Raw genomic sequence first — 13,397 nt, 5'->3', positions numbered from 1 at the left:
GCTAGCAAACTACATCCTCAATTATTTGTTGTGTGTATTCCAGTTTCTGCCTGCCCCTAAGCTTTTACGAACCCTCTACAGCTCCCACTACTGATGTCTTAACACATGTCCTGACGTTCTGTCCGACCTTTTCCTTGTCAGTTTTTACGATGTGTTCCTTTCTTCGCCGAGTCTGCGGAGACCACTCTCATTCCATACCTTAACAGTCCATCTAATTTCAACATTATTCTGTAGCACGACACCTAAAGTAGTACAATTCTCTTCTTTTCTGGTTTTGCCGCAGTCCATGATTCACTACCACACAATGGTGTGATCTAGATGTACGTTCTCAAAAGTTTCATTCTCGAATTAAGACCGATGTTTGGTGCTGGTAGACTTCTTTTTGCCAGAACGTCCTTTTTGCTCGCGCTAATCTGCTTTTTATGTTCTCCTTGCATCGTCGTCATGGGTTATTTTGCTTCAAAGGCAGAAGTTTTCCTTAACTTCGTCTACTTGGTAATCAGCGAATTTAATGTTACGTTTCTCGTTATTCTTACTTCTGCTACTACTCATTAATTTCGTCTTTCTTCGGTTTACTCTCAATCCATATTCTACAGGGTGGCTCAGGGAAACGGGAAATTTCGAAATATCATCATTTCCATGAATAAATTCATAAAACTAATAATTTATTAACGAAAGTGAATGTATTCAGTATGCCATTATTCAGTATGTCTTTACAATCAAAATGTCCAAAAGTGTCTCTTTACTTTTTAAAGATGACATAGGAAATGTGTGCTCCCATTCGGCGTTCACACTCTAACAGCCTGTTATGAAAACTCTGGAATGCGCGGTGTAGCAAATCTTGGGGAATGGCAGTGATTTCGTTTTCAATGTTCTCCTTCAGTTCATGGATTGTTGCAGGACGTGTACGGTACACCTTGCCTTTAAGATATCCCCACAGGAAGAAGTCGCACACACTAAGATTAGGGGATCTCGCAGGCCATGCAATGTCACCGTTACGTGAAATAATGCGTCTTCCAAACAATTGACGAACTGCTGCCATCGATTGTCGAGCAGTGTGTGACGTGGCTCCGTCCTACTGAAACCACATGTTTTCGACGTTAAGATTAAGCTCGTACAGTCTCGGTGTGAAGAATGTTTGAAGCATTTCAACATATCGAGCGGATGTTACTGTCACTGCACTATCATCCTCACGTTCAAAAAAATAAGGGTCGATAACACCATGACATGATACAGCACATCATATTGTGACCTTGGCGCTGTGTAGTGGTCGCTGGTGAAACTCACAAGGATTGTCCTGTGCCCAATAACGAAAATTCTGTTTGTTCACGAATCCGTTCAGGTGGAAATGGGCTTCGTCTGATATCCATAAGTTACCAAGGAAATTCGCGTCCTCGTTGATTTTAGCCAATATCTGGCTACTAAACTCCATACGTGACGCTGGGTCTAGTTCATGTAAGTGTTGCACAATCTGCAACTTATAGGGATGGAAGTCTAATTCGTACAGTATTCTTTGTAAGCTTCGTCGCTTAATCCCTAGCGAAGCTGCATGCTGTCGAACGGAGCGGCGAGAACTTCTCTCGATTGCAGCTCTAGCAGCTGCAATGTTCTCTGGGGTACGTACCGTTGGAATGCCACCTGAAGGTTTCTTTTTCAAGGCAGATCCTGTTTCTTCAAAATTACGCACCCACGTTGTAATCGCATGCGCAGATGGGACACGTCCGTGACGGCCAAGCTGGTAATGCTGTCGAAATGTTCTCTGCGCGGCAGTCGCACTATCACCATTTTTGTAAAACGCTCTCACAGCTACTGCACGTTCCGCACCAGTCCAATTCTCTATGATTACTAAATGGCAATGCGTTCACATCAATTGTGCAAATAACGTTCAAAATTTCCCGTTCCCCTGCGCCACCCTGTATAATCATTAGACTGTTGATTCAATAGATCCTGTAATTCGTCTTAACCTTCATTAAGACATCAATGTCATCATATTATTGAAACCCCCACTCGCTGAATTTTAATCTCACTCTTTAATCTTTCCTTTATTTCATTCATTGCTTCTTCGATGTACAGACTGAACAGTTGGGGCGAAATACTGCATCCCTGTCTAACACTCTTTTTAATCCGAGCACTTCGTTCTTGGCCTTCCAATCCTATTGTTCTCTCTTGGTCTTCAGTACCCCATTTTCTAGCACAATGATTCTCGTGTACAATATTGTCGCTATGAAATCGGTAATAAATCGACCCCCTCTTCTGTCATCATCATACAACACAAATTAATGTTTGTACAGATTTAGCTGGATGTACACATTTTGTGCCTCGATATGTTTTTATTAACAATACTAGCAATAATAAAAATAATAATAAGTCGGCATCGCTGCAGACGCTGTCGCAGACTCTTGTGGCCAACGTGACGGCTGCCCTGGGTTACGAGGCTGATCCAGAGGACTCCCACGTGACGCGGATCCTGCGTGCAACCGTGGCCAGCATCGCATGCGACGGCAACCAGACCGAGTGCAGGAACACCACGTTCGGCCAGTTCGAGCGCTACATGGCCGATCCTAACGACACCGCCAACTGGTAAGTTTGTGGTCGTCCCTGTCTGGGTCACTGCGAGAAGAAAGATTGAATTTCCAGGAGAGTACAAAACAAAACGTAGACATACAAAACCCATTCATGTCCACCACGGCTGCTTACTACGTGTTTTCTTTAGCTACTGGTTATGACCACGTCCCTAGGCGACAGGCATACCTCGTAACACTGTATGACTTACAACTACATATCAAGTTGTTACACAGTATTCATTACAGTATCATCACGGATTGTATGACATTTCTCTTTTCAGAAAACCTGTTATCCGAAATAATTGCCTTCATCTAAACTACTTTAACTGGCATTTAAAAAGTCGCTAAACAGAAAAGAGGAAAAACGGTCACATATTAAAGTGAAGAGAATAACATAAAATTTCCGTTATTAGAACGTAAGAATTGTCCACACTGTCAAAGCATGCTATCAAAATAACGCGATAAGATACTTGAACTAACTGACGTCCGTTGTGCGTAGTAGTGGTAAGTCACTTACTCGGCTTTTTTTTTTTTTTTTTTTTTAAGTGGCGGTTAAATGTGAGTAGGACTCGTGCGCTCTGAGGGCTCCATACAGACTTAATTATGTATATACACTCCTGGAAATTGAAATAAGAACACCGTGAATTCATTGTCCCAGGAAGGGGAAACTTTATTGACACATTCCTGGGGTCAGATACATCACATGATCACACTGACAGAACCACAGGCACATAGACACAGGCAACAGAGCATGCACAATGTCGGCACTAGTACAGTGTATATCCACCTTTCGCAGCAATGCAGGCTGCTATTCTCCCATGGAGACGATCGTAGAGATGCTGGATGTAGTCCTGTGGAACGGCTTGCCATGCCATTTCCACCTGGCGCCTCAGTTGGACCAGCGTTCGTGCTGGACGTGCAGACTGCGTGAGACGACGCTTCATCCAATCCCAAACATGCTCAATGGGGGACAGATCCGGAGATCTTGCTGGCCAGGGTAGTTGACTTACACCTTCTAGAGCACGTTGGGTGGCACGGGATACATGCGGGCGTGCATTGTCCTGTTGGAACAGCAAGTTCCCTTGCCGGTCTAGGAATGGTAGAACGATGGGTTCGATGACGGTTTGGATGTACCGTGCACTATTCAGTGTCCCCTCGACGATCACCAGTGGTGTACGGCCAGTGTAGGAGATCGCTCCCCACACCATGATGCCGGGTGTTGGCCCTGTGTGCCTCGGTCGTATGCAGTCCTGATTGTGGCGCTCACCTGCACGGCGCCAAACACGCATACGACCATCATTGGCATCAAGGCAGAAGCGACCCTCATCGCTGAAGACGACACGTCTCCATTCGTCCCTCCATTCACGCCTGTCGCGACACCACTGGAGGCGAGCTGCACGATGTTGGGGCGTGAGCGGAAGACGGCCTAACGGTGTGCGGGACCGCAGCCCAGCTTCATGGAGACGGTTGCGAATGGTCCTCGCCGATACCCCAGGAGCAACAGTGTCCCTAATTTGCTGGGAAGTGGCGATGCGGTCCCCTACGGCACTGCGTAGGATCCTACGGTCTTGGCGTGCATCCGTGCGTCGCTGCGGTCCGGTCCCAGGTCGACGGGCACGTGCACCTTCCGCCGACCACTGGCGACAACATCGATGTACTGTGGAGACCTCACACCCCACGTGTTGAGCAATTCGGCGGTACGTCCACCCGGCCTCCCGCATGCCCACTATACGCCCTCGCTCTAAGTCCGTCAACTGCACATACGGTTCACGTCCACGCTGTCGCGGCATGCTACCAGGTTAAAGACTGCGATGGAGCTCCGTATGCCACAGCAAACTGGCTGACACTGACGGCGGCGGTGCACAAATGCTGCGCAGCTAGCGCCATTCGACGGCCAACACCGCGGTTCCTGGTGTGTCCGCTGTGCCGTGCGTGTGATCATTGCTTGTACAGCCCTCTCGCAGTGTCCGGAGCAAGTATGGTGGGTCTGACACACCGGTGTCAATGTGTTCTTTTTTCCATTTCCAGGAGTGTAGATAGTTGATCTATGGGTTGTGATCAGTGATTTTGCGCATCTCAAAATATATTAAATAAATAGCCGTATCTTTTGCTCCTACTGACTTACAAACGTATATCTGTTACATTGTCATGTTTCACATTTCTGAAAACCTACTTTACAGGAGTATTTTTTGTAATTTCGGATAACGGCTGCAGCACACAAAAAGGGAAAGCTATCATTTATAAAGGGAAAAGAATTTTTTTTTTTAAACTCGTCTATTACAGGGCTGGGTAGAGGCGAAAGTGTCCTCTATTTTAGTTTCAGCTTCCCAGTAAAACGGTGTTATAAATTTTGGAGGCAGGTTGAGTCGGCATGACTGCGACTGGGACGTAACTCAAGTTCAAAAAAATCATTCACATCTAATCAAATATCAGAGCCTTCCACATATCAACATGTACCATTACCAAAATACAAATGCTATGAAAATTTCCTATAATGATAAAAAAACATTGTTTTTCATTAGCTGAATTTGTAACCTGACCTCAATAGCAAAATACCGGTAGGTATTCTCTCAGCTTATTGGTTCTTAACACTAATATGTGGTATCGCACCTAACACTCTTCCTTCACTGCTTTGCCTTCTCCCGTTAACAACAACGCACTGAGTTGTATTTGATATCTGATATTGAAATGTTCCCACTACCTTGGGACACATTCCAATTACTATCGATGTGATCAGATGGCTCTTCTTAGGTTAAAGAGTACAGTCATGCTCAAAATTATCCGAACGAACTGAATTGCATTTCCCCTGATTCGCATGCAACCCACATTGCGCAGCTGTCTAACAGGTCCTCTAATCGCTCCTTGGTACAGTCGTTTGACTATTGAAAATGGTTCCAACAAGTCACCACTAGAAAACTCTGCTCTGTATCGCAATAACTCAAGATGTAAAGTAATACCACGATTCTACAAATATCAGGAAACACCTTTTCACAGATAAGACTGTCCTTAAGGCTTGTAAGCTCACATTTATTACAATAAATGAAATACGTGAAATGTTACCACTCTCATTATTACGTCAGATAGGTAATGCACGTAGTAAGTTCGTCGTATTCGTGATTTCCTCTTCAAAGTAACATACCGTACTTGTTATTTTACACAAAATTACATTACAAAGTTGCGTTATTCACTAGCAGCTAGTAGAGAATATGTATGAACTTCAAATGACACGACGAACCACCTCGTTCTGCATATGGCTTCAAACCCAGGTCATGCAGACTAAGATTTCGTGACTGACGGAAACTAATGGTCATTCCTGACTAGGCATACAGAGAGTGATATACCTCGATTTTAAAAAAATTTTAACGGACGCGAATTCCTACCCAGCATCTATTGTCCCTGTTAACGAACTACGAGAGATGTTAAATATTGCTTCTTCACAATTAACTTTCTTGAAATGCCGTGAGGCAAAGCTTTGTGTTGGACAGGGATTCGAACCCAGAACCTAATCGGATTGTTATCAAAGCACAATCAACTGTGACACATCGGATTTTCTCGGCAGTAGCTAGATGTTTTAACTGAAATGATGAGACGAAACATTAATTTTTTCCTTCCCAGGACACCAAGCTAGCACCTATCGCTGTTATATTCTAGAGAAAACGAACGTTAAATATGGGTTTGTTACACCAGCAGCGACAAGTGAGCATGTTTGAACTAGAAATAATATGACGAAGAATTCAGTGCTGACTGGGACTCGAACCCCATACATATCGTTATTGACTACACTACCGAATTTATCTCCACCAGCAGCTCGGAATAACATCCTTGAAATTACAGTGATCTCTCAAATAGTAATGTGTCTCACTGTGAGTCAAAAACGTCAGATATCGTTAGTGCTGACAACGAATGAAAATGCATTAAAAATCAAAATTATTATCCACCAGCAGATAGGCGTTCTCATGCTAGAGCTTGAAAATACATATTGAAAACTTTAGTGCCGGGCCAGGATTCGAACCCGTTCACGCGCAATCTGTGGAGATGTTGAGGAATCTGCAGTTTTGAACAAACAACAGATAGTAGTCGAGCTGTAGTGTCACGAAAGGATCAAATTCCGCGTTAAGGGCGGTCTGAGTTGCATTCCAAGTTCAGAACCAATTTTATCGACATACAGAAGCTCAAATAAAAGATGGAATAAGTGTCCTGTGACCCTACATAGCGTTTGTTTCGTCACTAGAAATGAATAACTAGTGTAAGATAAGTTACTGGTGATAGAGTTCCCACATTTCGCCACTCCTGACTTTATTGTGGTTCAACCTAACGTCTACTTGGTAGAGAGGGAATATTATGTTTAGTGTGAATTTCAGACCACAATGCCATTATACCTTCTTCACTTGGCGTAGCCAGAAGAGAATAGAATCTGTCTCTCCCTATTAAAAATCATCGGCAGAAGTCGGAATCGAACCCATACCATTAGTACAGCAACCTATCATCAAGCCAACAGACCACAAAATCCTCTCTGGCGCTATACATTATTCTATCATAAAACCGTTGCGGCACACTCGATGAGAATTATGACACACAGGCTCCCTGTAGTGGTTTGCAGCATGTTCAGTACATTCATTTACTTGGTTGACCGAATCGCCATGAACTAGCTGCCTCGGCTAGCCAGTGCATACATTTGACTCTATTTTGTAATCACCGAAATAAAATCACGTAACTACCACCTATACAGAACTGCCAACATTGTAGGATGCAGAAATTTAAATAGGAAGTGTTCCTTTCCATTTGAGCTACTCTATTGCGCTATGTGTTTGTTGAAAACGTCATGAAGTGCAAAAGAAACGCTGTAACTGTCTGTCTCACAGAAGTCTAGATCCGGCCATATGCTTTATCCTACAGTGCTGTGGACTGCGGAAGTTCTGGAAGAACTGCTCTTGACTTCTAGAGCTTCAATAGCTATATGACAGCTAGCAGCGTAACGGTAAGTACGTGCACTCTGGATAAGACGTCGCGAGTTCTGTTATATTCGCTGCTACTGTTTATAAAACGCAATTCTGCTGTCTGCTGAAGTTATCAATTTCATGGAACTTTGAACATAATTACCTTCACTTCTCAACCCAGAATAACCGCATGTGGAAAAAGGGCTAACTTCTACGACATTTTGTTGTTTTCAGGTTTAATAGACGGCCAGGCAGCAGATGCACCTCGAAGCTTTTGTATTATGTAGGGGGAGAGCGCATTGTACCAAAATAGTCAGAAAAGTATTTTCTACATTAGCGACGTCAGGTAGTGACATTTTATTCTTCTTCAAACCTTGTTTGACAGATTTAACCAAGAACAAGTTTTCTATATACATGTAATCAGTAAACTGCATGTGCATTGTCAGACTGTTATAGATAACATCAGGGAAGTCGCATATATCGTTGATGTTTAATTTCTCTCTCAGGTTCAGTATTGTGTTAACAACACTAAAAGAAACCTTACGAAAATTGTGCACTGTATTATAAGAAATGAAATAAAACTACCCACGATAACCTTACAGCAAAAGTCTGTTTTAATAAAACAGAGTATCTGTACATAAGCGTGCCTCTATCGGCACGAATTAGTAAAATACCTCTCACTTACATTTGGCATGGGTTTGTGTTTAATTGGTATACTGTGTCATACTCAACAGGTGTCCAAATGTGGCATTTCATAAATAAAGTTATGTATTCCTAGAAACCGAACATTTGCTTGTCAGCAGCGAAAGAGTCGTTACCTGTTGTGCAGCATTGTAAGATTTTCCCCGTTGCACTATGAGCTGAAAGTATTTTCTTGCGATTTCCTTATCGATGTTTGATCTGACTGCTTGTAGCTCTTTCACAGAAGGGATGAAAACTTTGCCCTCTGTGAGACTGGAACCGCGAACCATAACCGACGCTTTTTACAGGCCAGCGAGTCCACAGAGAGCTAGCGAAGACATATGTGTTGTGCGTTCCTCTTACGAGGTCAATAGTGGCCAGAACTCGTAAACTGCTTTTTAAAGGACGAGATTAGTTGCGATTTTCCTATTTGAGATAACTGTGAACGTTACTGCATAAAACGATGTAAGAAGAAACTACATTCCTTCAACTACGTCAATGTTTAAACAAATCGTCTTAACGGCACTAAATAGTGAATAGTTTACCGGCCGTACTCTGCCGCATTTCGCTGGTTGGAAGGCAAAAAGCTTACTGACAAATTTCACAGAAGGAAAAGGGGGACGAACTGTCTCCCACTGAAAGGTCGTATTGTTTTATTTAAATGATTACAAAATCAGGTAATTCGAACAGTGAGGTTGTCAGTATAAGCACATTACCGTTGTCAGTGTGATGTTGCACCGCCCTGGGCCTGTAATGGCGAAGGGCCCGTTTCGGTCAGGCATATTGTATACAGAAGTGGAAGACAGTGCACCACTAAATTCTACAATCCGTATGCATTGCATACACACAGATATTACTGTTATAGTGTACTTATGGAGCCCAATGAGTGAATTGCATATTTTCCGGTGAGAAAGAGCACTGGCAAACAGTCTTTGCTACATTAAGTTGCTTAAACTGGTTTCACCCTGAGCTAGAATTCATGTCAGCGACTAAATGTAAGGACAATGAGTCGGATGCGGATTTTGCAACTGTGAAATACTTTCCTACATTATAGAAGTGAATATTAAATTTGAACTAATATTGCTAAAATTTTGAATTTAGGTAGCTTAGAATGAAAATCTTTCTGTTTATTGCAAAGGAAAACAATTGATTTTCTAAAATATTCTCTGTCATACGCAACTTGAAACAGGTCACGTCGACCAAATCATATGGAAGAACTAACAGCAGCGTATATCGGAAGGCAGTAAGATTCCTTGGCTTTTGGTTTGGTAGTGTTCGACAGCCATTTCTAGGCACAAGTAAATGAAGAAAGGCAGTGCGTTTTTGTTATCAAGTAACGTCTTCATATATTACTTTAGTTTTAATGTAATCTACGAGTAATTCCTAATGTTTGATATTAACATGAAAAGGAGTCCGTAGACAGGGAAAGAACCTGCTCTTGGGCAACTACTTCTGTAATGACCAAAAGGCCTTAAATGATCTTCAAGCACATGTGTTACAGCAGCGGTATTAAGAAAATGATAGTAATAATGACGGTAATAATCGAATTATCCGATAACTTCACACTTCACAGTGGATTTTCTCGAACTAAGAAATTTCCTTAATTAGTGAAAGTTTAAAAATGGCTTCATCGATGCTATGATGCCTAGAAAAGTCTTTACATTCTGCTGGCATGAGAATAGCATAATCTCCATGTCAGAAGCTTGCCTCTACTTAACCATTTAACAAACTCGCATTTGTTATACCGTGACTAATTTTGTAAGCTAAGCACATCATCAATTACAGCACACTCCTGGGGCTGGGAAATGTGGCCACAATAGTCTGGTGGAACGAACTATCACAAGTGCAAAGCATGGGTTCAGGCATTTACTTTTAAGAGGCACAAACAGATTTACGTTACCTCTGGTAACCTCAAGATAAAGATGTTATAACCCAGAATCCGCATTAAACATCATGTTCCTTCATTCCCAACTAGGCAAAGCCGGTTGGCGTTGGGAAATGACATAGGTGGAGGTCATGGTAAACAGAAATACTGTCGCCAGTAAACTTACTTACATTAGAAAATTTTATTTTATTTGATGAACCGATACCCATTTAAAGGAACAAGGCTCTTATTTTACTTGAACTAGAGACGTTGAAATATTTGATGCTGGACTGTGATTCGAATTTGTATCTCCTCTTTCGAGAATCCGAATCTCTCGGAACAGTATAATTCAATCATTTCGTTCCTTTTTCCAAGACTTCAATCTTCTCTAGTCTCTTCCAAAAGTAAGTATGTGGGTCCAAATCCTGATCCAGTACAAAAATATTCATAATTTCATTTCAATACCTATCACGTGCACACCGGCCTGCTAGTGAAAATTAACGTGCATTTTTAATGTTTGTTCATGTGTTTCCAACAATTTCAGGTCAAACACGCACACATCTTACTGTTTGTGAGTAAGCAATTGATACTTAAGCTATATTCGTGGACGATGAAGAAGAACGATAGGAGTGTGGTTCGATTCCTGCTCAGGCACAAATATTTGTATCCTTATTTTATATTCAAACACCTATCAGCTGGTAAGAAAAACCGATACGTAACATTTGATTTTACTTAATTAACAATCCGATTACGTATTGGGTTCGTATCTCTGTCACAGTATTTCACATCATGCACTTCATTTTTAAATGCATACACACTTTGTTGCTTCTGAATGGAGGTATATCAGACACCTTTCGTGGTTAGTTAACAGGGATGAAAGGGTCTTGATAGGAGTCCTGGTTTATTACAAAAACTTTCGTCTTTTATTTTCAAGGTTTTTTACTGATATTGGCGAAAATTTCGGTAATTCGTGACTCTTCACGGATAGTCAGCAACATAATACGATTAGATTAGATTAGATTAATACTTGTTCCATAGATCATGAATACAACATTTCGTAATGATGTGGAACGTGTCATTTTAATGAAAGATTTCCTTACATACCAGTATACAATTTCTTTACAACAATCCTTTACCCTCTCTCTCATTCTTTTTTTTATTTTCATCTCTTTCTCTCTCCCTCTCCTCACTCTCTCTCTCTCTCTCTCTCTCTCTCTCTCTCTCTCTCTCTCTCTCTCACACACACACACACACACACACGCACACATGCTTTTTTTTATTTTTATCTGTTTGGTGTTTTCGACTATCGGCGAGGGACGAAAACGTCCATGAATGAGTTCCTTAGTTTTGAGTACAGTTACGAAAGAAATATAAAAACAACTATGAGTGTTACTGATTTATGTTGCTTAGTTTGTAGTCAGTTCTGAGTATTATTAGTAACTACGCTCCAGTCCCTAAACCTAGTTACAGAAATGCGAATCAGACGCATTACGTATTCCAGGCCGTAGCAGCTGCGTCTTAGAGACGCCAGCTATGGCCTCTTCCTGGCCCGCTGTAGGATCACATCGGTTCGTCTTCTTCCTGCTGATACTGAACTGAGATTTGCCAACAAGGTAAGGTATGATTGGCAAGTTTGTGATCGACGAATTACTTCCTGGTGTGCACGGAATTAAGCCTAGAAGTTCACTTGATTTTTCCTGTCATTTCCATTGAATAATCTGAATTATTATCGCTTGAGGTGTAACAAAAGATTGAAAATTTACGGTTTTCAGTACAAGAAAGTCGTTGCGCGTGGAAATCGCATCTACTCTCGTCCTTTAAAAAGCAGTTTACGAGTTCTTGCCACTATTGGCCTCGCTAGCTCTCTGTGGACTCGCTGGCCTGTAAAAAGCGTCTGTTATGGTTCGCGGTTCCAGTCTCACAGAGGGCAAAGTTTTCATCCCTTCTGTGAAAGAGCTACAAGCAGTCAGATCAAACATCGATAAGGAAATCGCAAGAAAATACTTTCAGCTCATAGTGCAACGGGGAAAAACTTACAATGCTGCACAACAGGTAATGACTCTTTCGCTGCTGACAAGCAAATGTTCGGTTTCTAGGAATACATAACTTTATTTATGAAATGCCACATTTGGACACCTGTTGAGTATGACACAGTATACCAATTAAACACAAACCCATGCCAAATGTAAGTGAGAGGTATTTTACTAATTCGTGCCGATAGAGGCACGCTTGTGTACAGATACTCTGTTTTATTAAAACAGACTTTTGCTGTAAGGTTATCGTGGGTAGTTTTATTTCATTTCTTATAATACAGTGCACAATTTTCGTAAGGTTTCTTTTAGTGTTGTTAACACAATACTAAACCTGAGAGAGAAATTGAACATCAACGATATATGCGACTTCTCTGATGTTATCTATAACAGTCTGACAATGCACATGCAGTTTACTGATTACATGCATGTATAAAACTTGTTCTTGGTTAAATCTGTCAAACAAGGTTTGAAGAAGAATAAAATGTCACTACCTGACGACGCTAATGTAGAAAATACTTTTCTGACTATTTTGGTACAATGCGCTCTCCCCCTACATAATACAAAAGCTTCGAGATGCATCTGCTGTCTGGCCGTCTATTAAACCTGAAAACAACAAAATGTCGTAGAAGTTAGCCCTTTTTCCACATGCGGCTATTCTGGGTTGAGAAGTGAAGGTAATAATGTTCAAAGTTCCATGAAATTGATAACTTCAGCAGACAGCAGAATTGCGTTTTAAAAACAGTAGCAGCGAATATAACAGAACTCGTGACGTCTTATCCAGAGTGCACGTACTTACCGTTACGCTGCTAGCTGTCATATAGCTACTGCAGCTCTAGAAGTCAAGAGCAGTTCTTCCAGAACTTCCGCAGTCCACAGCACTGTAGGATAAAGCATATGGCCGGATCTAGACTTCTGTGAGACAGACAGTTACAGCTTTTCCTTTGCACTTCACGACGTTTTCAACAAACACATAGCGCAATAGAGTAGCTCAAATGGAAAGGAACACTTCCTATTTAAATTTCTGCACCCTACACTGTTGGCAGTTCTGTGTAGGTGGTAGTTACGTGATTTTATTTCGGTGATTACAAAATAGAGTCGAATGTATGCACTGGCTAGCCGAGGCAGCTAGTTCATGGCGATTCGGTCAACCAAGTAAATGAATGTACTGAACATGCTGCAAACCACTACAGGGAGCCTGTGTGCCATAATTCTCATCGAGTGAGCCGCAACGGTGCTATGATAGAATAATGTATAGCGCTGGGGAGGATTTCGTGGTCTGTTGGCTTGATGATAGGTTGCTGTACTAATGGTCTGGGTT

The 13,397-nt window shown here is 41.8% G+C and overlaps 1 protein-coding gene across 1 annotated transcript in view; it reads left to right on the top strand.

The window, feature by feature from the left end:
- Positions 1–13,397, top strand: part of LOC126176860 (aminopeptidase N-like) — a 155,698-nt gene that overhangs the window by 122,830 nt on the left and 19,471 nt on the right. The window contains exon 13 of the mRNA XM_049924047.1: positions 2,384–2,580. Within this exon, the coding sequence (XP_049780004.1) occupies positions 2,384–2,580 (197 nt within the window). The remainder of the gene's footprint in view (positions 1–2,383; positions 2,581–13,397) is intronic.

The sequence above is a fragment of the Schistocerca cancellata genome, chromosome 3 (genome assembly GCF_023864275.1).
Source record: "Schistocerca cancellata isolate TAMUIC-IGC-003103 chromosome 3, iqSchCanc2.1, whole genome shotgun sequence".
Classification (NCBI taxonomy): domain Eukaryota; kingdom Metazoa; phylum Arthropoda; class Insecta; order Orthoptera; family Acrididae; genus Schistocerca; species Schistocerca cancellata.
Note: the sequence above shows the minus strand (reverse complement) of the source record. Positions and strands in the feature narration are given on the sequence as shown.